This window comes from Macrotis lagotis, chromosome 2 (genome assembly GCF_037893015.1).
Source record: "Macrotis lagotis isolate mMagLag1 chromosome 2, bilby.v1.9.chrom.fasta, whole genome shotgun sequence".
NCBI lineage: Eukaryota > Metazoa > Chordata > Mammalia > Peramelemorphia > Peramelidae > Macrotis > Macrotis lagotis.
In genome coordinates, this window is record NC_133659.1 from 248,525,082 (window position 1) to 248,552,200 (window position 27,119).

Genomic DNA, 27,119 nt, shown 5'->3' on the forward strand with positions numbered 1-27,119 from the left:
CTTCTTTGGAGGAAGTATGGGAAATGGGGGGGGGGGGGCAAAAAATACCTTACAATCAATCCTCTCTTCACTGTTGTCTTCATCTTTTGCACCAGGTGTTCAACATTTGCCTGAATAAGCAATAGTAGATTCTGAGCTCGGCAGATGAGACAGTGAGGGTGGGGCATAGAATGGTGGACAAGGACTTGTAAATTGAATCAATAGATCTATGTTGTGCTCAGTATCAATCCCTGTTCAGGCCAGGAGCTTATATTCAGCAATGAGAACCAGGAAAGGCGACAAGGTTTTGTTCTGTGCTCATTTTTCCTTTCTAGTGTCTCTTGCCCAATTTGGGCTGAATATGTTTAAATATTTTGGTAAATCTGATTAGACTATTTAAGATGTAGTTATTCATCAGATGGGAAAAGGCAGGTCCCCTTTACTTTGGGGTACTGCCCACGTTCCTCCTCAGGGATCCTGACAATTTCTTTCTCTAACAAGCTTCCATCTAATTGCTTCATTGCTTTTTCTTCAATATGAAGAGAACTGGAGATTGGGATTTAAGAATAGATATTCAAGGGAAGATAATACACAGCACATCCTTTCCCCTTTCTTAGCCCCATACTTACCATATGCAAAATGAGAAAACTTCATTTCAAAAAGGGAATATGTAGCATTGGAAAAGGGGATCACTCAGGTGGATGGGTGAAAAGATTCCTAAGTGGACCTTAGTACCCTCCTAGTCTTTCTACTGTGTTCCACACAGAGGTCAATCAGTCTTTTTTCTGGAGTTTTGGATGTCTCTAGGGTTCCCTTAGAGCTGCAATGGGTGGTCAGCAGTGTGTTCAGACACTGGGCAGGTTTTGGGCTTGCTGTCTAGGTCCTAGCTGGGGTTCCCACCTGCAAGTCATGGATATTGAATGGCTCCTCAAAGATGTAAGCAGCATCAGCCCCAGCTGCTAGCCCTGCCATGGTAGCCAAGTAGCCACAGTAGCCCCCCATGGTCTCAATGATGAACACACGTCTCTTGGTGCCTTCTGCTGACTGTTTGAGTCGGTCGCAAGTCTGGAGAAAAGGGTAAGAAAGGATTAGAAATTCTTGTGACTCTGGCTCCTTACCACTCATCCATAATAGGACATTTTATAGACTCTCCCTCCCTAGGCTGCAGGTACCTCTTACAAATCATCAAATTCAGCCCTCTGCTTACTAGTGGGGTTAACTATCTCCTCTGATCCACAAAAACAAGTCTCCTATAAGGTAAATTCTGTAGCATCTCTTTCCCTTCTGCTTAGAGAAGGGAAGTTCTACTCTCAGTCATGAAGATTTGGTGTGGGAATACTACAAAGGCAGACTAACTAAGGCATATACATATAAATGTCAGTTGGAAGGAGATCAAAGTTATGAATGCAGTTAAATAAGCCCTCTTATTGTCTGCAGAAACAGAAGTACTTCCAAAGCCCTATCACTGATTAATTCCAAGGGAAGAAAATTGGCCTCTCTCCTGTCCTTCTTATATGTCTCACTCTTCCTGATGGAACAGCTGGGAGGTGGTGGTGGGACCCTCACCATACAAATGGCATTGAGGGCTGTGTCAGCCCCAACACTGAAGTCAGAGCCAGGGACATTGTTAGAAACAGTAGCAGGAATGACTACATATGGAATGCAGAGTTCCTCATACTTTGTACGGCCCTCCATCAATTCCAGAGCTCCTGTGTAAGCCTAGGAAAGGGAGAGAAAGTATCAGCAAAATTCATTGTCAAAAGAAACGGAGTACAGGGAAGAGGGGTTAGAAGGAGGGTGGAAGAATAGAGTTAAGAATTCAGGCAAGGGTTTTTTCTCACCTCAAAGCCCCCAATAATGATCAGGCCCTGGATTTTAAACTTGGTGATGTTAGCACTGATCTCCTTAAAGAGCTTCTTGGGCAGAGTCCTGGTAGAGGCAATGAGCTTCAGGTAAGAATAAAAGAAAATCTAGAGGAGTACATTTTAAAGATAGACCCTTCCCACTGAAAAAGTCTCATAGTTGCACAAATCACAAACTTTTTGGTTAATGTCTTTGCCCTCCATGCCACCTTTGAGATTGAATGATGGAAAGCCCAAAGGCAGAAAGGTCTAGACTTGAGAAAGATGCAAACCCTAATGACCCACTAAGATGGTACCCACTTCCCCAGGGGCACCCTGTTGATGATTAAGCCTGAGTTTGAAGCAACAAAGTTTCAGTGGCATAATCCTGAAAAGTTATAATACTGACTTACCTCTTGGTTCCAAGTTTAGAGCCACCTTGCCCAGTCCAGCCCCCAACATAGGTCCAGCCAACTTCCTCAATCTACAAGGGAAGGACACTCAGCACTGAGCTGGTAAAAAAAAAAAAAAGAAATGGGCAAAAAAAACAAAAAAAAAATGGGCATCCTGAACCAAGATTGTTATCTTCTGGTTTCCCTCATTTTCAGAGGAACCTTGAACCCAATGCATTGAGTATCTCCCTCCCACCAGCCCTTGTTTGTTTTCACAGGTGACTCTCCCTTCCCCACCAGAGATGCTGGCCCCTGGGAAAAAGGAAAAGTTAATTCTTCAATATCTACTCTTTCCCCCTATGCCTCCATTTTGACTCCTGGAATCTGTGCCCTCCTCTCTAAATTTTACTCCTCATACCTGACCCTTGGCCAGACCCTCGAAGCCATCATGTACAACCAGCACTTGGTTGCCCTGGATGAGACCAATTCTTACAGAAGAACGAACAGCTGCATTCATACCTGCAGCTGGGGCTCCTACATTCAACACAGCAATTACATTTTTAATCTAGTCGGAGAGAGATAGACAGAGAGAAATTAATCATTAAAGGGGGAGGGGGGCAATCTTTGAGGGGAATTGTTTATTTTATGCCATCTGGTCATGTTCTAATGTAATGATCACTAATGCCAGTTACTATCATCTAATTCCTGAGAAATCCTTTTAGAAGGATCTGAGTACCTGTCAAATTTTTCACTTTCTTTCCCAGTCTAGGGTGAAGAATTTACAAACAGAAATCCTCTTCCCCAACTGCCTCCTTTCCTTTGCCATGATTCCTTGCCTCCCTGGCCTAAAGCTAAAAAGTCACTAACAAGAAGCTTTAGGAGAAAGACAATTTGGAGGTGGGGCAGAGAAATTAAGACACAGGAGGGTCAAAGGATAGGGGCAATATATGTGGATGGATCATGGAGAACCTAGGAAGGGAAATACTCCAGAGGATATATGGGTGGGACAAGAGTTCTGTTACTGAAAACTGGGAAACTAGCTGTGTGTATGTGTGTATGTGTGTGTGTGTGTGTGTGTGTGTGTGTGTGTGTGTGTGTGTGTTTGTATGTGTGTAGAGAAAGGGCTTTTGGAATTGTAATAGCTCTACTGGGAAGCTTAAGAAGAAATTGAATTGAAAAATTGGATTGGTGGGTATGTTAATACCTGATTAATCACTGGGGCTTTGACGTGTGCTAGCCGTGTGTATACCTCCCAATTGTTCTGGAAGCTCCTGAAATGAGGAAAGGTAGAAGAGAAAAACAATCTTGTTAAATCCCTTGCCAACAGCCTAGGGGACCCATCACTTTGACTACTTGCCCCAGTTGGGCATTAAAGAAGGTTAAAGAGTCTAACAATAAACTCTAAGCTTAATTCTCCTGCTCCCCAACTATACTGAAGATGCTGGTTTATTAGGAAACTTAGGGGTCTAACAGAAATGAGCAATGCATTTGAAGTCAGAAGACCTGACCTTGGAAAAGTTTAATATCTCTAAGCCTCAATGAAAAAAAAAAAGAAATGCTGGCCTGGATGACTTTCCAGCCATAAATACATGATCCCACAATCCCTAGGTTGGACAAGGTCTCCTGATCACTCTTCATTCATTTTCCTGAAGGAAGAATTGGAACCAACAGGATGAGAAAGAAGAATGGAAAGCCCATATCTTTTGTGAGGAGTTGCCACATGCAGACTTCTCTGGAATTTAATCCCTGTTCTTCCATAGTAACCAAGTAGCTGTCTTGTCCCTTGACCATACCCTTACCGGCCTCTCAGCTTCATGGCTTCATCAAACCTCTTATTTTGCATGGCTTTAGTCACATCTTTGGTCTGAAGGAAGAATAAAGTCACAGTCACTGCTCCAGAAGAGGAGTCTTTATATCGGGATTTATATACCCAGAAGAAATTAGTTTTTGAATATTTTTCCCTGAGCTTCCCTACCCAGAGTTTTAAAAGTCTTGATTTTTTTTAAAGTGATAGAAAACAAAAAGGAAGTTCTTTTTCAATGATGCCTTCTTCCATTTTCAATACCCCAGCTTTACCAATGTGACAATATGAAAAAACAAACTGCCTCTCTTACTAGTTTTGGTCATTCCTGGGGATGAGAGAAACAGAGATCTTGAGAAGATCATCTAGATTTTTCAAACGCAAGCATTCTGGCCTCAACCCTAATAGTTCTCATGATCTCTCAAGCCCTATGACCATAGTGGAAAGGTGTGACTAGCCCCCCCCCCCCAATCCCTAGTATTTCTTCCTAACACTCTATGAGTTTTAGACACAGAGATAGGTCTGCTGGGAGTGAGATCTGGACTAGATACTCACCACTTGAACACATTCCATGAGTGGTAGTCGCACAGCTTGATTACCACAGAGGCTTACTACACAAGCAGGGGTGTCTGGCGTTCCCTCCAATAATGCCATCACAGCCTCCATTCCCATTCTGCTACCCTGTGGGAGTCAGGAGAGCAACCATAGTCAAGGATAGGGATCTTTTCTCAGTCTTAAGAAGAACTGAGGGTCCAAAAATTCATTCCAAACCATATCTGTGTTCCAAAGTGGAAAGCAGGGGCCTTGAATTCATTGTTCTTTGTCTCAGTACCCACTATACAGTTAAAGATTAGCAATACCCAGCCTAACTAGTTCTATCTTAGAACTATGACCAGGCAAGGTTCAATATGGCAGAAAAGATAAAGGAAAGTAAAAATGAAACCTAAACTAAGTGGCAGAAATGTTCCATATCTATCAAAGCTAGGAAGAATAGATGAGGGGTACCTCTACTCTGTAGGTAACTGCAGACAAGGATACTTAAACTTTAGAAAAAAGAAAAAACAAGGAAAGTCATAAGAGAGTTTCAGGTCATATGACATTAGGATTTGTTACTTAGGAAGGCTGTCAAGTATGTAGAAGAAAATCCTCATAAATTTGAGAATAAGAGAAGGCTCTTTCTGCCCAGAAGCAGAGGATAAAACACAATAGCAGAGGTCTACTCTCTGTGGTTGTGGAATCCCCACAGGACAGTACAAGGTTTTGTCAGTGGACTGGTTTAGATATCTAAAGCTTCTCCACAGTAAACACCACTGGGATTAGGAGTTAGAGGGACTATGTTTGGGAAGAATTGGTTGGATTAAGAGAAACACAAGTCTGAGATTTTTAGGTTCCTTTTCATAGCAAAGAGAAATTTGTTGAGTTGCAAAGAACATTGTCCCTCTCTATTTAATTCAGAGGGGCAGGGTTAAGAGGAAGGGTGTTCTAGAAGGAAGCCAACCCCAAAAAAAGGCTTCTAGAGGGACTGGACAAGAAAATCCCATGGCTCCTACCAGAATTCGGTCAAAAGCAGAAGGAGTACCACCACGTTGCACATGTCCCAAGACAGTGACTCGTGTATCATATCCCAAACGTTTCATCACCAGCTGTAGAGAGGGAAAATTGAAGAGAAAGCAAGTCAAGAAGGGAAACAGTCACAGAAAGACTTAGGATAGGATGAATATACCTCTTATAATAGTCAAACATTTTATAATAATAAGGAAAAGACAGGAGGAATGAAAGATTGGAAAATACTAAATGCTTGGTGATAAGAGAGTAGAAGAGCATAGTATGTACTTACAAAATGACAAGGAAATTATATATATACTTAGAGGATAAAGGAGTTAGAAATAAATGGGATCAGGGATTAAAAGGCAAAGAGAAGGGAGCAACTGAGTGGCTCAGTGGATGGAGCACTGATCCTGGAGTCAGGAGGACCTGAATTCAAATTCAATCTCAGATATTTAATAATTACTTAGCTGTATGACCTTGGGCAAGGCAAATCACTTAACTCCATTGCCTTGCAAAAAAAAAAAAAGAAGGCAAAGAGAAGTGATGAGATAGAAGCATAGGGTGTAGGAGAGAATGTCAGAGGAAAAGGGATAGAAATGAAAGATTTGGGGATAGAAACACAAAGAATCCAGGAGTATTTAGGGATCTGAAAGTAATTCAGTATAGGAATGAGATGGTGTATTAACTAACATCCTTGATACTCTCAGATGTGATGGGCTTCCCATGTCTGTCAATTGCTCCTTCGGCCACGATGATTATGTTGAGACGGGAACCACGGCACCTTGTCTGTCCAAGAATAGGAGATGGTCAGTGGGATAAAGGCAGGTCAGCAGAACAAGAAAAATTATTAAGAATGACTAAGATGAAAAAGAGGTATACAAGGAGTCTTTACCTCAGTGAGCCGGCGGCAAAGATGATCCTCCCAATCATCATCTGGTGGACACTCAGGAACAAAAACCCAGTCAGCTCCACAGGCAATAGAGGTGATCAGGGCAAGATATCTAGGATGAGAACCAAAGAATCTATAAATGTCTCCAACCAGTCAATATCCTACACCCAACCAAATGCTACCCTGTTTCCATCTCAGGTATAAATATTCTGTCCTCTTCAATCAATCATCTACCCTAGACTAGTGAAAGGTAATTTGAGGTGATAAGATCTACTCTAATTCCATCTCCAAAGGAATATTCAGGGAAATGAAATCTAGTCACCATGGCCTCCAAATTCAATGACTGTGGGTATAGGCAGGAGTGTGACTGCAAAAGGTCCTGTGTTGCAGTGCTTTTGTAACTCTTTAGACTAAAGGAGTATCTGTCTAATCTCTGTACCCTACAGCCACTCTAGAAGGAGGGGATTGTAGTGATAGTTCTGTTACACATAAGAATGAGAAGGTAGTGCAGAGTCCTGAGTCCATGGGGGTGGATGGTTAGAATGGAGCCCTTACCCACAATGCCGGCCCATCACCTCCAATACAAAAGTCCTCTGGTGACTGCAAAAGATGAACATTAGAAATCAGTAATTTTCATCACAATACCTGGATATAACTAGTAGGCCCTCTAGCCTGCCTTCTGGGACTTTGGAGAAACTATATTACAGTGGATCCAGATTGGAATTAAGACAATGCATGATCTGTTATTCTCCAAATCAGTTAGAGAGCAAAAGGGAAGAGAAAGACTGGACTCAATTTAAATCTTCCAGAACCTCTAGGCAGCAAATAAAAATCTACTTTGATGGGGGTAAAGTAAGGGAGGGATGTTGGGGGGCTCTTCGGAACTGATTCAGTCTTATCTGCAAGCCTAGAAAGTTTACATTGACTCTGAATCCACAAGGTTGTAAGTTCAAGGCATAGCTTAGAAGTCTTCAATATACTTCCAAAATTCACTAAATTTGCATTTAATGAAACAGAGGGGCAAGTTTGGTCATTTGGGTGTTGTTTAGTCCAAAAGCTAACCTAGTCTTAGAAAGTGGTCATTAAATTACTGCAGCCCTTTAACCCCCAGTTAACCAGTCTGTTCCAACCCTCAACCCTGCCAGTTCTCAGTCCTTCTCCCACCTTTGGGCAGTCGTGGTGATAGCATCCACAATCTCTATGATACGGTGTAGGGCAGAATCAGTACCAATGGTCATGTCTGTGCCACAGAAGTCATTGTCAATGGAGCCAACCAAGCCTACAATATTCAGGTAGCTGGACTTCTTCACCTCTTCTTCTGAGATCTTGCCTTCCAGGTAGGAAGTAGACCAAAAACCACAGTTATGCCTAAATACTGAGACTTGTGGAATCCATAATGAAAGGGGAAGGAACCACAGCCCTAAGAGTGGGCAGTGAAAAAGTAAAAAAGTAGAAAAGGGAATATTAACTGTTTCTTACTTCTAGGCAATACTGGGCAAGTAGGTAGTACAGTGGATAGAGTAATTGAACCTGAAGTCAGGAAGATCTAAACTCAAATCTAGCCTTAGACACTTACTTGCTAGTTGAGTAACCCTGGGTAAGTCACTTAACCCATACTTATCTCAGTTTATCATTTGAAAAATGGGAACACACTGGAGAAGTAAGTAGCAAACTACTCTAGTATCTTTGCCAAGAAAACTCCATAGACCATGTCCACGTAGTCATGTAGAGTTGGATATAACAACATCTGCTAGACAGTACCTTTCCAGCTACAAAATCAAATTCTTTTGAAAAAATTAGCAGCTGGGATGGGATAAAGGGAAGAATAAGGAAGGCACTAGACCATAACAAGGGTTTCTCACCTTCTTTCTGCAACTCAGCCAACAAGTTACTCCATTCAGCACGGAAAGTGTCTGCTCCAGTGAGGCTGCCATCACCCCCAATGACACATAAATTGGTGATCCCAAGTTTCACTAGGTTGCAGGCAGCTTGAAGTCGGCCTGGACGTTCAAGGAAATCTTTGCAACGGGCACTACCTATCACGGTGCCTCCCTGTGGGAGAATCATTAGTTAGCCTATTAGATGATATTGCCATGTTTATAGTTCTCTCTCTGAGCCAGCCCTAAGCCCAACTTCTAAATGGGTCTACAGTGACTTATGGCCCCACTACCATTTTTAAGTAGCCCACCATTTTTTTTCCCATCGCACTGCCCTGCTTAAGGTCTAATAGCTCCCTAGTGCCTTTAGAATAGGGGTTTTTAACCCGAAGTCTATGAGCTTCTTTTTTTTTTGAGCTTCTTTTTTTAAAGAAATATTTTGATAACTGTATTTTAATATAATTGGTTTCCTTTGTAATCTAATGTATTTTATGGATTTAAAAATATGATTTTTTAAAAATATTTTTTTTTATTTAAGGGGCAATGGGGTTAAGTGACTTGCCCAAGGTTACACAACTAGGTAATTATTAAGTGTCTGAGGTCGAATTTGAACTTAGGTCCTCCTGACTCCAGGGCCAATGCTGTCCCTAAAAAATATGATTTTGAGGAGCTATTAGGCTTTACCAAGCCATGATATGACAAAAGGTCAAGAACCTCTGCCCAAAGAAAATTGCAGCTTCCTTTGTTTGAGATTTGAAGGGCTTCACAATCTCCCTCCAGCCTGTCTTTCCAAATGTGCCTGTTGAAAGCCCGAACACCATATTGCATCTGCTTCATGAGCTCCCCCAACTCCTACTCCTCAATCCTCTGTTTAAATGTTGCTTCCTGAATTCTAGTTTTTAGTGCTGCTGAGCCACAATTAAATTACTCTGCATTTATTTAGTATTTACATTGTTGTACATGTTTTATCCTTCCAACAGAATGTAAACTCTTAAAGAGCAAGAACTATTTCATTTTCTGTTTTGTAACTAGATCAGTACCTGCTTTTAAAATTAAATTATTAAATTGAATCTGTTCCTCTATGTGTGTGTGTGGGGGGGACATGTTCTAGGGGGATATCATTGGGCTATCTCCTGGTCTAAAATCTTATCAGAAAGTTGATTCTCCCTCCCAGATGGCCTCTTGACTTGTGGTATACATGAATTTCTTGAACCTTCATCCTAAGAATATGAGAAAGGAGTGGTATAGATTTTTCTTTGTAACCTGATATTATTTGATTGAACCTAAGCTCCACTGGGGAGGTCATTAATGTGGGAATCTGTTTTTTTCTGACTTTTGTATGACCTCCCTCTTTTCACTGTCTTCCCATTCATACCAGATTTCTCATCTCTTGAATTCAAATTCCAGGAACAGGAGTTACAGTATCCAGGTGTAGGCAGGAATGAAGATACCTCTGACTCTAAAAACTACTCTGGATCCCCAGAGTGTCACAGACACTTCTAGGCATGGAGGGGATTGCAAAAGTTTCATTAATTCTGAGGCATCTTTGATGTCAGAGAGCTTTTAGAATCTCTGCCTACCCTCAAAGTGTTTTATCAAAGAAAGCCATTTGGGAGAACTCTAAGAACAGCCATAGACAGACACCAGGACCTGGAGAAGGTCTTAATTATGTGTAACAAAGCTGTCCCCTCTTTTGAAAGAAGAGGAAGATGGGGAAAGGCACAGAGATATAAGTAGGTAGATATGTAAGGCTATCTGTTGCTTTCTTCAGTTCCAACTGTGAGATTTACTATTTGGAGAGCAAGTCTGTTAATGTCTCTGGATCACAGTTTTCTCATCTATAAAATGAGAATAATTGAATTTATAAAGCCTGTCTCACATGGTTATAATAAAGATGACATTTTGTAAACATTAAAGTGCCAATAAATGTTAACATTATTATTATTTCTATGATTCACAGCATGGGAATGAGCCTGCTCTGCTGGCTCTCAATAAATGTGTGGGGGGTGGGGGTGGGAGGTAGTGGAGGGGATGAGAGAGGGAGACACCTAATATGACTAGTAGGAAAGGCTGACCAGAAACCATTCTGAGTATAGAAGAATTGTGATTTTTCTTTGAGACCTAGTAAATTTTAGGAAGTTCTCTGCAGGCTGCCTGAGCCTTGTTACTTTGTTATTACCTTATTATGCCTTCTAATCTCCTTTCACCCTGCCCCAAACTTTCTTCCCTGAAACTTAATCTCTATCACATGGTTAGCCCACAGGCTTTGGCTCTGCTGCTGCAACTGACTCCTCACTCTTCAATCAAGTTATTTTCAGGTCCAGACCTTCTCTACAATCCCCAAACAGATTCTGTTTATATGTCAACTCCCAGATTACTGCCTATGACCTTTCCCCAAAAGATCAGACTATCTTAGGGATTGTCTCATGACCATCCTCATATCAGAAAAACAAAATGAACTTTCAAAACATAAAAAACAAGTAGAAAATCTTGCCCCTCCTCTGTCCTTGAAAATTTCCATATCTAACCACTGAGTAGTGGAGTTTGAAAGAGAATCTAGACTCAAATCAAAGTGTAGGGAGCCAGGGACAAAGGAAATGTTGGCTGCAGGTCTCCTGGAACATACCAGCTGGACAATCATGGAGACACTTTCCCAGTTGGCCTCCTTGATGTTATCTCCACCATCTACCAGACCTTGATAACCCTGTAGAACACAGAGGATCATAGATTTTAGAAGTCATAGTACAACTCATACATTTTTTACAGTAGGAATCTGAGGCTCAGTTTAAGCAAATTGCCCAAAGTCACAAAGTTAAAGAGCAAAGATTAATGTTCCCTGACTCCAAATCCAGCATTCTTTCTTTGCATCACATTGACTAGCAACTTTTGCTCCATCTTTCCTTTATCCTCCAAGGCTGAATGAATCCTTAGGAAGCTTCTCTTTTGTTTTAACTCTTATTCCTCAAAGCAATGCCACAACCTTGTTCATTCACCCATCAATAACCTCTCATACTTAATAACAATAACAACAACAATAATAATAATAATAAGCAAATCTTATCTTTCAGACTTTAATCTCCCATCTCTTCCCATGTTTTACAGTGTTCAAACTAGGGCCTTCTTGGACAATTAGAAGAATATGGAGAAGGATGTGCCCTGATGAAGGAATGGAAGACTAGACCAATCAAAAGGGTTATGAGGGGGACTAAGGTAGTAACAGAGAGGGAACTAAAAGAAAAGGAGGGGCTAATACCTCAGATTAGGATCGGGTCAAAGCAGAAGTTGAGAACTAGCCAATAAAATTTCTACTATCCTAAGAAAAATCTTATTTCACCATCAGATCAATTCCTAGATACACTCAACTCTTATCTCACTTTTGCCTCTGAAGAAGTAAGCCTGTGGAGATGCTGGCAAAAATGTTTCTTCCTTTAAGTAAGCACTATCACTACAGTGATTGTGCTCAAGGTAAAAGAGAAAAGAAGTAACAAAGGGCAATGTTCCCTCTATCCTGAAGCCCTTAGGAAGAATGGTCCTTTCATCTTATCCATTAGGTTAGAAGGACTGGTCTGAGAAGGAAAGTGTCATAGAGAAAGGTCAGGTAATAGTGGAAAGGAAAGAAATTGAAATTTTGGTTGAGGAACAAATGGTAAGTTTTCCCAGAAGTATACTTTTTCCCTATGAGATCTAAAATCAGTAAGAAAAAATAAAATGAACTTGGGAGGGCACTATAACTTTTTTCTGGGGGGGGGGGGAAGTAGAAGAGAGAAGTTCCATAATATTTGTTCTATTCTTAGTGATATAAGGTAGAGGAGAGAACAAAATAGAGAGGAACTGGTAAGGAATAGGTTACCAACCTCATGGACAAAGAAAACCCTTGCTCCAGTGAAGAGCCCAACACGCACTACAGCTCGAACAGCAGCATTCATACCTGTGTAGAAAAGGAAGGACAGAGATCAGGAGATAATAGGGAATAAGAGGGTGATAGGAGGGGTCCTCCCCTCCTATGAATGAATAGGTAATAGGTAATGAAACTTATCCAGGCTCCAGAAAAAAAAGGAAGACGATATTTTCCTGCAGGCTGTATTTCTAAGTCTAGAATGTTATCCTCATCTAAATCCATGAGAATGATCCATTTCTTCCTACTTCATTTCAAGGTCATTAGAGACCCAACCCCTTCCTAAAACCTGTTTGTGAAGCATAGACAATCTGGTCTACCTTTTACATCAGTCCTAAATATCAAAGTTGTATTTATCTCCATGATGATAGATATATTCCCAGGGTCATCAATGGGCTGTCTGAAAGGTCAGGTCCCTGTTGTTGGTCCAATTTGATTCACCCAAAGTCCATACCTACATACAATTGTGCGTGGCCAAAAGGAGGTAGAAGAGATCAATGACCTAGGATTCTGAAATCTATATTTTCTCATACTGGTCAAAGGATTATGGCTGAGTCAGTGAGGATTCTATGTCATTCTCTCACCTTGGGTTCCAGCAGATAGTCATTCAATCAACAAATATTTATTCAGCACCATCTATAAGCACTACTTAAATTTTGATGACAACTCATATCATAATCACAAGCCCAAGTAGTAGCACTGAAAACTCAATCAACACTTGTGAAGGGAGAGAACACTTTCTAGAAACTTTTCTGAGAACATTCAATAATTCCAGATGCATTAAAAAAATAAGATTGAGGTAATAGAAAAGCAAACAGTAGATTAGGAAGGGTATAGCATGGTTCAAGCAAAATAAGAACCAATGTGGAACTCCAGGACAAGAAAAGTTTTGAGGACTGGAACTTGGGTAGACATAAGCCTGAGCAAAGTCCTAACTAGAAATTTTGTAAATTAGGCAAACATCAAAACCACCCTATTAGTAGAAATGGTTTGAGCTAATTCCCCACATTACTACACCATGTTCTGGGGTCTGTTTTGAGTAAAGGAAATTATTGTGCAAACCTAGGACAGTTTGGGTTAACTTTGCCCTGAGATTGACTGAATCATGTAAATCTTTTGGGAAAGAAAAGTAGAAAAGCTGTTTTTAGGGTTTTGATGGGGAACTCCTAAAATACCAAAAAGTCTACTTGCTGACTGATTGTTATTGCTTTGCTGAATATTTTTATCTGTTTTTGTCATTCCTGAACTGCTTGGAAATGGCTTCTAGTGGGTGAGAAGCAATATGGAAATTTTTTTTTATTTAACAAACTCTTGGGTGATTCATCAACCCTGATGCAGAAGAACTACCCAGACACAAATCCAGGGTAAGCAACATGAAACACACCCTAAAATATGGGAGAAGGGGCTGGATGTTGTCCTGCAAGGAGGGATATGAATCCTTGGACACCATGAGGCCAATGTTGAGAGACTGTCCATCCCTCACTTCCCCCCTAGGAATCAGGCCATTTGGTATTTTCCTATTTAAACTAATTGTTCTTGGTAAACAGGAGCTAAGGGTAAGTGTTTCCTCACACCTGGCATCTAAGAAGCTTGTTTACTGGAGGTAATCCATACAGCAAAGAGAGCCCAAAGCCATTCCTCTACCCATGAAATATAAAATTTGAACTGGAAAGGCCTTTAGACAGCATCTATTCCAACTCCTCCATTTTTTTTTGCAAGGCAAAAGGGGTTAAGTGGCTTGCCCAAAGCCACACAGCTAGGTACTTATTAAGCGTCTGAGACTGGATTTGAACCCAGGTATTCCTGACTCCAAGGCTGGTGCTTTATCAACCACACCACCTAGCCACCCCATCAACTACTCCATTTTTTGAAGGAAAGTGAGGACCAAGAGAGGGAAAGGGGCTTGCCCAAAGCTCATTTAAACCCTTACTAAAAGGAAGACTGAGCTGAGATAGAGTCAAATGGAAGGTCAAATGTTAGTAATTCATAGACTGTTAGAGCTACAAAAGACCTCTGAATTCACCTTAAATAATCACTTCATTTTATGGATAAAAGAGGCACAAAATGAATTTCAAAGCAGAAATTATAGCACAGATCTTCTACCTCCTAAACCAATTTAGTTAAGATGTTAAAATGTGCCTTTTTTGGGGGGGGATGGCAGATCTTCCAAGCAGTGGCCCCAGTCTTGAGGAATAAGTGGAGAGGAGCCCCCAATCTTTCTAGCCCATATTTCACCCCAACCTATCCCTACTCTTCAGGCCCCACTCTCTGAGGTTCCATGATTTAGGAAAATTCAAGATTCCAAAGATCCCTAACCACCAGTTAGGTGGTACAGTGAAATGATTTCTGGACTTGGAGTGTATCTCTGGGCAAAGTTTAATCTCTCTCAGTCTCAGTTCTCTCATCTCCAAAAATGGATTGTTTTAAGAATTAAATGAGATAGCATATGCAGGGTATTTTGTAAACCTTAAAGCATTATGCAAATGCTAGAAAAAAGTTTTTGGGATCAGGGAGACAGAGGCACCTCCAGAAAGGCATGCTTCTGGCAAAGACCAAGGTGCTAACTCTTCCTTCCCTGGCTTTGTCCCACCTAAAGGGCCTCCCTCTTTGTGGACTGTTCATGAAGTACTGCCAATTCCAATAACTATACTATTCTCCTATCCCTCAAGGTGGTGAGGTATGCTACAATGCTTCAACCCTGGAAGAGGTTAGCACTAAGGATACTGGTGAAATCTAGGACTAACCTCCTAGATGTATATTTTAACTCTGCCAGATGTACCTTTTCTCTCACCAAACAACCAACAATCTGGGCCTATCATACACATAACTGCATCCAAATATCTCAAGTTCCACCCCAGACCTCTTCATTAGGAGTATAAGCACTCTCAACTTCCTTCTCTAGCCTGGTTTCTTCTCTCCCCTGCCCCAAAATACAGCAAAGGCACTGAGTCCCTAAGAAGAGTTACTGCCCATCTAGACTGCTAAGACTACAGTTCAGGTTGGTAAATTGCCAAGGCAGCTGGTCCTGGAAACGAATACTTCTAGTACTGTTAGCTCTTAAGAGTTAGTTTGGGAGCCCTAAGGTTCTTTGCAGGAATAATCTTAAAAATAATCTTAAACCTTCTAACATCAGAACCAAGGCCAGAGCTACAAATCAGGGCACTGGAGTATAGGGGAAAATGCTTCCTATGGGGGGGTAGGGAAAGAAACTCCATTCTTTATAGGAGGACTCATTTGCTTTTCAAAAAACTTTCACATAAATTATCTCATTTTATCTTTATGTCAGTCCTGTGAAATAGCCTAGGAAAGAATCATCCCCATTTGCCAGATAGAAAAAAAGATGCCAAGGTCACACAACTAGTAACTGACAGTATGCATTTCCAGATTCCTAATCCAGTTTTCCTTCCACTGGATCCCTGGGCTCTAATCTGGCTCTGTTCTGACTTTCTTCATGACCCCAAGTAAATCTCCTAATTTATTTAGGACTCTCTTCCCCATTCTCTTTGATTCTACAGGACCTTAGCATCTTCCCTCATTATAAGTGCTTGTCCCTTCTCTCTTCCATGAAATAAGAGGATTTTTTTTTTGGTTGGGTAGTATGGAAGTGAGAGAAGAATTGGAGTAGAATGGAAAGTGTGATCCTACCAGTTACATAGAGAAAATGAGATACAGAGAGGCTTCAAAGATTTGACCACAGCAATATGCTGTCATAGGTGAAGCCAGAGTCCAGATTTCCTGTTACTAGTCTGGGAACCAGGTGCAGAAGAGATAGACAAGAGAGTCGAGGTCTAGAGTCAGTACTGGAGCACAGGCCTTGTGTCTTCTGGATACCAGCTCTAAACTTCAAGGCATAATGGTCACTTCTGCAGCTGAGGATTTTCTTGAACTGAGATATTTATTGGTAAAGAAGTTTCACACCTCAGTTTTCTGAATCTGTCTCTTTTTACACTCTTTCTTTGAGATAAATATCAAGAAATCCTGGAAGAACCCTAGAACCTTTAGCTAAAAAAGTCCAGCACCACCCTCCCCTATCCTACTTCAACACCCTTTGCTTGGTCTGGTCTCCAGTCAGTGCTGATCTGTCTTTCTTTAGCTCTTCTAAATCACTTTAACTAACCCTCAATGAACAGCTGCCAGGCCCATTAGAAGCAAGAAGAGGAATAGAGTTACAGGCCCCACCTAGAGTGAATTTTCAGCTGCACCAGAAGCCCTCAGGGGTTCTAGGGAACATCACCAGCACGTAATTCAGATTCTTCAATTACTGCCTACTCAAGAAGAGGTATGGTAACAACTTTATATGACATGGATAGCAAAGAATGAGTCAGGCAGAGAGCAAAGGAGTTTCTAGCACTCCAGCTAAAGGTGCCAAGTAAAACCAACAGCTAGAATTACAGACTGGGCAAGATTAGACAGAAAAGGTTGAATTCAGTGAATCTGAAAGATGGAAGATTAGCTTCTCTCCAAACTGGGTCTAAAACTACAGGACAAGAATTTAAACAGAAAGAGAAATTATTAAAGCTAGAGAGCTTCCTGACAGTGAACATGCAACTAATGGAAGTATTGAAATCTCTTTTAAAATAAAAGAATTAATTACATAGTGAAGAAGGCCAGACCCACTAGGTAATCTCTTGAGGTCCATTTTGGACTTATATGTTCCATAAGGCTAAATGATATTTGGTTTGAGAAATTGGTAGGACTATTACAACTTGACATTGGATGCATTTAGAACCCAGAGTTCTTACTTTTAGGGATAAGCATGCAATAATCTTGGCTATGCTTTCATTTTTGGTGGATTAGCCAAAAGGCCTTTTTCTGATAATTTCCCATGACACCCCATACCCACCCCAAGGACCAGCTGAGTCGATTTTCACCAGAGAATATGAATGTCTACCTCTGGAGAGGAAATGAGACTATAGTGTTTCCTCCCTAATTTCCTTCACACTATACTTGCAACTATATGGTTCCACTCTAGACCCATGATACAAGAGACCTAGGGCTCCACTACAGTGTCTTTTTTAGGCCCCATCTCTGAGTTGCCTTTCAATTTAACCTCAATTGTATTCTTTAATTATATATGTCTTACATCTGTGTTTTAGGTGTGTATGATACCTCCCAATTAAACTGTAAGGTCTAAAAGGGAAATTCTCCTTTCTTTCTATTATTATATAGACTAAAAAAAAATTCTAGGTGAAGTTGGACTTCTGGGTCATGTGATCAACAAGATGGAGGACTAGATATTTTCTCTGATTTCCCACAATTTCCCAAACCTTTCCAAAACAGAAATTATGTGTCAAAGTAAAGCGATTTCAGCTGTCTCCATGGTCTGGGATACCTGAAACCTAAAAGGAGGTTTTTAAAAAAAAAAAACGTATAAATTGACACCTACCCAATCTCAGCATCACCTCCCCCACCCCCCACCATGTTACTGGCATTGAGCCTGCTCTAGCTAACCCAAGGACCTGACATAGAGGTTTGCCACAAAACCTCACAGACCAAACCCTCCTCTCTCCTTTCAGAGTCACAGAGGTCCAGGCTCCAGTCTATGGAAGTTTGTAGCCAGTGCTGAGACTGTGGAGACTTGCGAGGGCCACTACAGACAGTACCACAGTGACACTGTTCTATGCTATAAAAGATCTCTTCAGGAGAAGAGAGGAATAGAGGGAAAGGGACATTCACATGTCGGGTTTGAAATAGGACTCAACCCTATACCCCACCCTACTCTCCTCCTAGAGCTCTAGCACCAGCATGGCATCACTCCCAGCTGGTTCTGGGTCAGAGAACTGAGGAACAGAGAAAGTGGGACAGGACACCAAGACAGGAAATGAGTGGGGGGAGAGAGAGGGGAAGGAGCTGTGCAGCACTCCACTAAGTCTGAAGAAAGGAGTACAGCATCTAGGTAGAGTCAATTCTCTCCTCTCCAAAGATGCTTGAGCCAGAAATGAGCCATGAACTGCCCTTTGTGGGAGAAGGCCAAGACACATTCAGCCTTGTAGGGAAACCATGGCCAGAGGGAAAGAGTTAGAAAATGAACAAGAAGAGAAAATAATAGGGAAAAATTATGAGGATTATGAAAATTATGAGAATAGAACTTATGAACAGCAAAAATAATAAGAATAGAAAAATGTGATTCTGCAATAGTGAGTCTCACCAAAGAAACTAAAGAGAGAATAATAATAATAATGGGAATGCAAATATACAGAAGTGAAAAACATTCTGGAAGAAGGAAAGAAGGAAAGCAAAAAATTTTTATATATAATAGATGCTTTATATAGTCTTTCAGGAGAAGGATTAACTAAATGACCAGGTGCCATTTTCTTCTTTTCAAATGGGTTACTTTCAGGATCAGACTGGAATGGTTGCCCCAGTGTCCTTGATTATTTCCTATTTATTAGTTGAGGAAATAGACAAGATAAGAAAAAGAGGAAAAAGGGAAAATTCTTTCTCTCTTAGTCCCTATTTCTGTTGTCCTTCACACCTAATTTTCCTGCCCTTCAAGCCTTCCATGTCCTAGTTGATTCTTTGCAACTCTTCTTCTGCACTACCTCCCTACATTGATCCTAGTTTATTTAACTATTTCTACTTCTGTCCTGTTTTTACCATTCAGGAAGAGGAAGGACATATGTCAAAGGAGAGGGCGGTGGAGAGCAAGGAGAAAGGAAGAGCAAAAGGCAAATAACTGCTTAGGGTTAAGACAACTGACCCGCTGATTAATCCTAGGACATTTAAACTATCAATATTAAAAAAACATGGGGGCATATCAGAATTCACTCAGGTCTTACCATCCCAGGAACCTGAGTTTCTGTCCTCCCCAGCATTTGCCAAATCATTTCCCAATCTTCCTCCTTTATGTGTTACTTCTACTGAATACATGAATGACAGATTTGGTGATTAGACCTTTAAGGTACCAAACAGTCTAGGGGACACTACCTTTGGAAAAATTTAAAAGGAAGTTTTAGAATCATTTAGGGAAATAGAAATAGTGTGGGGACCTTCTAGGCTTCAAATCCACTGAGTATTCAATGTGACAGTGGCTTTTCAGTGAGGCTAGGTCTGGAGACTGAAATTTCTAAAGCATTGATCACAGCTGTCAGCCCTTTCACTAAGCAGGTCCCTTTCACTTACCTTGGGCATCGCCCCCAGAGGTGAGCACAGCAATGGCTTTACCAATACCCAGGGTTTTTGTCTCGAGATGTGTGTCATGCTTCATGGTCCACTCTGGAAGGCAAAAAAATAGTGAGTTAAGAGAGAGAGACAGATCAGTAAATTGCTGGCTTGGACAGGCTGTGTCCCCTTTTTTCTGCTCTCTGCTTCTTGCACTGAGTTTGGAGTCTGTGACTTAGCAACTTTTTGAACTTTCCCCAGACAAGAGCCCCAGAGCTGTTCCCTGTCAGAATGACAAGCTGAAATGTCAGTGTAATTGAGCCCAAGGCTCTATCAACTTTTGGTTAATCCCTCCTACTTCCCTCCCACTCCAATTGGGGTCTATTTGTAGAGCAGGGCTAAATAAAGGGGAAGCATCTGAGTAGAAAAGAAAAAATGGGACAAACTCCAGGGGTGCATGCCTTTATTAAAGGTATCATGATGAAAAGATGGAATTAGAAGTGACTGGTGAAGAAAGAAGAAATTTAACAAGGAGAGTAGAACAGCCATTTAGAACTAGTAAAATAGCAAGGTAAAGGGGAGGTTAGAATTGGAAATATAATCTATATTTTAGCAATATGGAGAAGGTTTGGAATCAGGATCTGAGTTAAATCTAGGACTAGGATTAAGAATAGGCCCTAAAGTTGTGACAGTTACTAGTGACTTGGTTAAGAGACTTTTTTATGGTTCTTAACATCCCATTCTCACTCTTAGGCTGTTTTTTTTTCTGTTTTGAGGGTTAGCTTTTCACATTGTCCATGTGAGTATATGTACCTGTCCTTCAAACATATATACTAATATGGATGTAGGGCATTTTCTTCCATCTTATTATTGTCTCTTATACACAAGAATTCTTGCTTACATTCCCTTTTGCCAGCTACTCACTTCTTAACCTCTTGTAATATCTGTCCATTATTCCTACCTTTTTTTTTTTTTAGATTTTTGCAAGGCAAATGGGGTTAAGCGGCTTGCCCAAGGCCACACAGCTAGGTAATTATTAAGTGTCTGAGCCCAAATTTGAACCCAGGTACTCCTGACTCCAAGGCCGGTGCTTTATCCACTACGTCACCTAGCCGCCCCTTATTCCTGCCTTCTTTACAATCATTGAAGTCCTTCACCCTTTAGGTGGATATACTTCTTGGGCTCTGTCCTAAATCCTCTAATTTCTTTATACTATCCCTTTTTTGGTGATCTCATCAGCTCCTATAGTTTCAACTATCATCTGTAAGCAGCTGTTTCCCAAATCTACATATCCTACCCTCATCTCTCATTTGAGATCCAGTCCTAAATCCCAGATATTCTATGGTCATTTCAAACTAAACATGTTTAATATCAAACTCACTTTATATTTTTTCCAAACCTACAAACTTGAGTGTATCACCATTTTTCTAGTCACCAAAAATTCACAGTTTTAGAGTTATCCTTGATTCTTTATTCTTCCTCACTTCCAACCCAATCCAGTTAGTTGCTGTCTTGTCAATTCTGCTTCTACAATTCTTGCATCCATCTGTTCTTTCTACTTAACAGGGCCTAATTCAAACTCTAATCACTTGTCACCTGGACTGATGCAATAGCCTCATAACATTTTCCTTGCAATCAGTCTCTCTGTAATCCAACCTCCAAATCACTGCTCAATCGCGATCACATTCCTTCCCCAAAACCTTTAGTCTCTCCCTGTTACCTACCTCTAGGACAAAAATGCCTATTTGTCCTTAAAAGCTCTTTAAATCTGATTTCAACCTCTTATTATTTCAAACTAATTTCACTGACCCATAATATGTATTTCAGCCAAATTAACTTAAATTTACTCCAAATCCAGAATCCCTATAATTGTGCTTTTTCCAAAAGTTCTCTCTACAGCCGAAACACTCCTCTTCCCCTCTGCCTCTTAGAATTCTTCAGGTTCAACTCAAATTCCATCTCTCAAAGAGACAGTTTTTGATTTCTCTCCATAGAATTTAATCTCATTAAAGGCAGAGACTGTCTCTCTCTCTTTTTTTTTTTTTTTTTACTTTGTATCTCTAGTACATAACATAGTTCCTGGCACCTATTTAATGAATGTTTGTTGAACTGAACTCTCAAGCATCAAAAATAGATATATGTCTCTCATTCTCTCAGTCATGTGACTTAAAATCTCTTTCACAAATGTTACTCACCAAATTTCATCAAGGCTTCCTTCATATCTTCTTGCCTATCCTTTCTATTTTCACTGCTGCTAACCTTTATCATTTTTTGCCTGAATTCGTACATAATGACCTTGTTTCTAATCTCTCTAGTGTTCAATTCATCTGGTATAGGATTATTTTCTTTAAGACATCACTTTAATCACTTCCCTGCATTGCTCATATATATCTTCATTAATATTGTTTTTTTCCCCAATTGCCTTCATGAACAGGACCAAATTGTTTTGGTAAACATTCAAATACTTCTACAATCTAGATTATCAACTTTATTTTCCACTGTCATCCCATATGAACCCTTAGTACTAGTCAGGTTGGTCCACATCCACCATATTTCTCATTTGTGCTTGTGCTTATGAAATATGAACTCTCTGCTTATTATGTCCCCTCTTTTTAGTCCTGTAAGGTAAAACCCAATTCTAACCACTTTGATAAAAAGCTTTCTCTGAATATGCACAATTCACTGAAATCTCATTTTTCAGTTATTATTTATAATCTATATACTTCCTACATCATAAACCACCTTGTATTGATATTTAGTTATTTACTTTTTTTTTGTATTCCATAATAACTTGCCCCATACTTACTTACTTAGTACATGAATGAACAGAGTCAAATATATAGATTCAAACACAGATACATAAACACCATATTTTTTTCTATACATATAAGACACAGATTCATACAATATCAAATAGTTGCAGATAATAACAAATAGTTACATTCCTTCACATATGGACAGAAACACTTCAATCACTCCTGATCCTGGAAAGAACAGAGAGAATATGAATCAGGCAGAAAGAAGTGTAAATGAAGAAACCAGAAAAGTATTCATCATTCATCACTGATTCCTGCCTGTCTGGCCATAGCCCATCACTATCAGTGATCCCTTCAGAAAAGAAGTGACTACATAAGGGTCTCATATACTTGAGGCTTCCCTGGGGACAGAAACATAGCAACAAGGGAAAAATTTAGTCAGTATTAGGTCATGAATCTGTACAGAGCACTGGCACAAATGCACACACACATACACATTAATATATTCTCACAGACACAAAGACAAAAATCCACAGGCACATATTGAAGAGCTAAATATTCACAGACAGATTCATACATATATTCAAAGAAACAGTCATGTTATACACAAATACTTCCAATGGCATACATCTATCTATACATCTTCCTCACACCAACTCCCCACGCACACGTGGACATAAAAACAAAACAGAGCAACTGCGTCATGTCGCGGGGTTACTTCCTTGTCCTTAGATGACTGCTAGGACAGGGGAGTAGGTGAGCAAGGGCTAGGTCATCTGACTAGCCTCCACGCCCTTCCTGCACCTTAGACAACAGGGCTGTTCTTAACAGCTGAAGCAGTCAGGTAGGAGTAGGGTGCCTGGCTGAGGGACCAGATTCTCCAGGTTGGTGCTTCCCCATCCCCCCTCCTCCACTTCAGCTTCTCATTCCATATCCGCTGTTTCCCTTTCCCAGTTTCCTCCAGTTCCCCCTACCATAGCATCCTAGTGCTGTTCACCCCCATTTAACTTGCTCAGATTCCCTCTTGGCACGTTCTCGGTAACCCCAGCTTGCCTGTAGTCTAGAGCTTTCTTGTGCTGCTGCTTCCCTGCTGACCGTCCTTGGGGGAAGGGAGCGTGGGGAAGTTGGGGCGGAGCCAGGTGAAAGCAAAAGGGGAGGGGGAAGGAAAAGAGACTTTCTCCTTCTCACAAGGAGATATTGCCCAGGCAGCTCCGCCCTCTTCTCCCTTTTCTTTTCTAAGAAACCAGTCCTATATCTTCATTCACTCTCCAGATGACTCTGGTTCTCTATTAATATTTGGGGAGTTACCAGCACCTGCACTTAGCAGGAAGATGATATCACATACATTTAAGATATTTACTTATTTATCAACTGGACAGCCTTCTCTCAGCCCAGATTGACAGGGATTTCTCCAATTCAAATTCATCAAAACCCTCCTCCCTGGTCTGATCCAACATCTGCTTATGATGAAAAGTTTTTTCTAAGGCATAATTTTAGTCGCTCTTGCTGCATTGGCATAGCAAACCAAATGCTAGATTTGGAGTCCTAGATTTAAATACATTCTCAGATACTTACTGTGCATGTCACTTCTGCAGAATCATTCAACTTTCTCCACCCCTCAGTTTCCATATTTTCCACATTCCATATTTAAATGGCATCTGTAATACTTACCTCACAGGGCTATTGCAAAGATAGAAAAAGATAGCATATAAAACATTTTGCAAATCTTAAAATGCTATATAAATGTCGTTTTAAGATTATTGTCTACTTCCCTCAGGTAGTTCCTTAGGGGAACTAGAAATACGGGCTCAAGAGGGCTCTATGCTTCACCTGCTTTGCTTTTAGGTTCTTAAATCATTATTACATCACCAAAGTAATTAATATTTTTCTGCATATGGGTCATTTAATGGACCTGGTTGGCACAGATGTGGATTGGATGAAAGAGTAATGTGGGGGAAAGTGTCTAATGTAGAACAAAAAAGGCAAATAGAGAACTGCCCTAGCCGCTTCTGATCCACCAAGGGTGGTAGTTGAACAATTTGGGCTGTTTGAGGATGATGAAGTGAGTGGCTTACATGTGTACCAAGGATGCTAAAGAACTCAACATTTTGGGAATGAGGAAACAATTGCCTTATTGATAGCTGAATAGGAAAAACTGCAGACTCAGTGAATCTTTAAAAGAGAATAACAGTAACAGTGCCTGGTCTTCAGTCACTTTCTTCTCTTTCATAGATTGGAACCCCATGAGGGTAGGGAAGAGGGACCACATTTCTCTAACCCAGCAACATGGAGACTGTACCATGGGATAGTTAGAGAAGAGGAAGTCATCTAAGTGAGATGAATATTGGCCCCACACTGCCTTTTCTACTTTGTGTTTCCTTTCCTGAGTACAGCTGATCAAAAACCAGTTCCCTGATAGGTGTGTTGGAAGCAACCTTCCTTATAAGTTAGAGAATTCTGGAGTTACTCGGTACACAGTGCCACCTGTACTTGGGTGGAGAAGCTAACCACCACTAGGAGGAGCTAAAGAGAGTTATTTGGACAATGCAAAGCCAAGATGGAATGTATCAACACCAATTCACCAGGTTGGTATATTCCTTCATCTTAGGAGATTTAAGGCTCAGCCTCCCTGGAACGTATAACAGTAGTTATCAATGCTGCTTGTTTAAGTTTCTGACAATTTGTGCTTGTGGGTGTTGTGTATGTTAAGCACTTTGAGGGTAGAATTGTGGGTGTAGAAAGAGGAAATTAATATCCCATATGTGATTCATATTATACATTGACTACCTTTCTACTGCCATCTTTTGGGGAGATTTTAGTGAATTCAACCTGAATTTTAAACAATTTTTCCCCCTGGGGCATCATAGTATGGGTACAAGAAGCCAAATTGAGCAAAAAAAGGAATCTAACTCCTCTCATCAGAGGCCAGACTCCTCTAGCTGAATCCATTCACTGAGCATATGGAACCAGAGCTTAAAAGGAACCCCTAAGTGGGGAGGTGAAGGTGATATGTTGAACCCTATAAAGTTCAGCAGTAGTTACAACTGTTAGACAATGAAGAGATATCAAAACCTAAGCATCTACCATCAAGAAGCAGGAAAAGGTTTTAATTTCCATTTAGAGATACTCACTTCTACACTTCCTCCTCCAAAAGCCGTAGAAGATCATATATCTTAGAAGTCATTAAGTTCAGCCCTCTCAGTTTATGGATAAAGAAACTGAGGGAGGGGCAGAGACAAAATGGCAGCAGGAGAACAGCCTTTCTTAGGAGCTCTCTCCAAAATATTTCAAAAACCCTAAAATTATGATTCTAACTAAATTTTTGAAAGACAGAATCCACAGAAAGATCCAGTAAGGTGATTCTCCAGCCCAAGGTAACCTGGAAGATAGTGGGAAGGCTCTGTTCCACGGGGTTGGAGAGGAAGCAGTGCAGGAACTAAGGAACTTTAGCCTCTCACAGCCCCAGGATGCATGGGAACACTGCCTCCTGGTAGCAGAAGCAGTTTCCTGACCTGCCACCCCAGGGAGCACCAAGCACAACTTGGAACATAGCAGGGAGAACTCTGCCAGAACACAAAGTCCAGTTCCTCAGTGTGACCATGGCACTCAGTTCAGCCCAGATCTAGGAAAGAGAAGCAGACCTGTGGAGCCACCTAGCAGGAGCCTCCAGGCAGCCGTGCCCTGCGAGCTCAGCCCATGGAAGGTAAGGGAGTGGAGGGAGACCACCAAGGTCTGACCTCTGTCCCTGGGACAGTACTCTGTTGCTTTGACCACATTCAGACCCTGGTCACAGTCTGGGGCCCCCATAGAGCAGGAACCCCCTGACAGCCCCAGGGCAGAGGGGTGAGCTTGTGGTCATTCACAGACCAGGAGAGCAGTCAGAGACTTACACACTGAGATCCTCGTGTGTGTGTTTGGGGGTGTCCCAGTAATCTCAAAAGCTCAGAAAGCACCCCAAAACCAGGCACAGGCTGGGAAAATGAGTAAACAGAAAAAAAAGGAACCTGACCATGGACAATTACTCTGGTCCCATGGAGGATCAAAATAATACTGAATCTGAAGATGAAAAAGTCCAAGCTTCTGCAGCTAAAGAGTCCAAGAAATATATAAGTTGGGCTCAGGCTATGACAGAGCTCAAAAAAGATCTTGAAAACCAAGGATGGGAGATAGAAGAAAAATTGGGAAAAGAAATGAGGGAGATACAGAAAAAACATGAGATCTAAAAAAATTCTGAAGAAAATAATATGTTAAAAACCAGCTTAGGTCAAATGGATAAAACAGTTCAAAAAGTTATTGAGAAGAAGAATGCTTTAAAAAGCAGAATTGGCCAGATTGAAAAGGAGATAAGAAAGCTCTCTGAGGAAAACAAATCCTTCAGATGTAGAATGAAGCTAAAGGAAGCTGATGATTTTGTGAGAAATCAAGATATAATAGTTCAACAACAACAGAATGAAAAATTAGAAGAAAATGTGAAATATCTCATTGAAAAAAAACAACTGATCTAGAAAACAGATCCAGAAAAGATAATTTAAAAATTATTGGGCTACCCGAAATTTATGATCAGGAAAAGAGCCTTGAGCTCATTTTAAAAGAATTTCTACAGAATAATTGCCCTGATATCCTTGCAGAAGGTAAAATAGAAATTGAGAGAATCCACCACTCTCCTCCAAAAAGAGAACCAAAAAAACAACCCACAGTAATATTACAGCCAAGTTCCAGAACTCCCAAGTCAAAGAGAAACTATTACAAGCAGCCAGTAGGACACAATTCAAATATCATGTAGCTGCAGTCAGAATCACACAGGACTTAGCAGCAACTACATTAAGGGCTTGTAAGGCTTGGAATATATTATTCCTGAAGGCAAAAGAGCTTGGAATGCAACTGAGAATCAACTACCCAGCAAAACTGAATATCCTCTTACAGGGGAAAAATGGACTTTCAATGAAATGGGAATTTTCAAATGTTCCTGTTGAAACAGCCAGAGCTCAACAGAAAGTTTGACCTTCAAGTACAGGACTCAGGTGAAGCACAGAGAGGGAG

General features: G+C 40.8%; 1 protein-coding gene across 4 annotated transcripts in view; it reads right to left on the reverse strand.

Annotated features, from left to right (window-relative positions):
• Nucleotides 1–27,119, reverse strand: part of PFKM (phosphofructokinase, muscle) — a 51,335-nt gene that overhangs the window by 1,617 nt on the left and 22,599 nt on the right. The window contains exons 1-19 of one of the 4 annotated variants that reach the window (XM_074225649.1): nt 23,133–23,235; nt 19,345–19,437; nt 12,182–12,255; nt 10,954–11,031; nt 8,313–8,502; nt 7,615–7,780; nt 7,006–7,050; nt 6,454–6,562; nt 6,252–6,347; nt 5,564–5,656; nt 4,569–4,694; nt 4,012–4,076; nt 3,417–3,483; nt 2,631–2,777; nt 2,234–2,304; nt 1,821–1,908; nt 1,546–1,698; nt 880–1,044; nt 49–110 (exon numbers count right to left, since the gene is read on the reverse strand). In XM_074225649.1, the coding sequence (XP_074081750.1) occupies nt 49–110; nt 880–1,044; nt 1,546–1,698; nt 1,821–1,908; nt 2,234–2,304; nt 2,631–2,777; nt 3,417–3,483; nt 4,012–4,076; nt 4,569–4,694; nt 5,564–5,656; nt 6,252–6,347; nt 6,454–6,562; nt 7,006–7,050; nt 7,615–7,780; nt 8,313–8,502; nt 10,954–11,031; nt 12,182–12,255; nt 19,345–19,429 (1,880 nt within the window). In that variant the 5' untranslated portion in view covers nt 19,430–19,437; nt 23,133–23,235. Of the gene's footprint in view, nt 1–48; nt 111–879; nt 1,045–1,545; nt 1,699–1,820; nt 1,909–2,233; nt 2,305–2,630; nt 2,778–3,416; nt 3,484–4,011; nt 4,077–4,568; nt 4,695–5,563; nt 5,657–6,251; nt 6,348–6,453; nt 6,563–7,005; nt 7,051–7,614; nt 7,781–8,312; nt 8,503–10,953; nt 11,032–12,181; nt 12,256–19,344; nt 19,438–22,264; nt 22,285–23,053; nt 23,236–27,119 lie in introns of those variants that run through there. The other 3 variants (XM_074225650.1, XM_074225651.1, XM_074225652.1) reach the window with 3 other exon arrangements.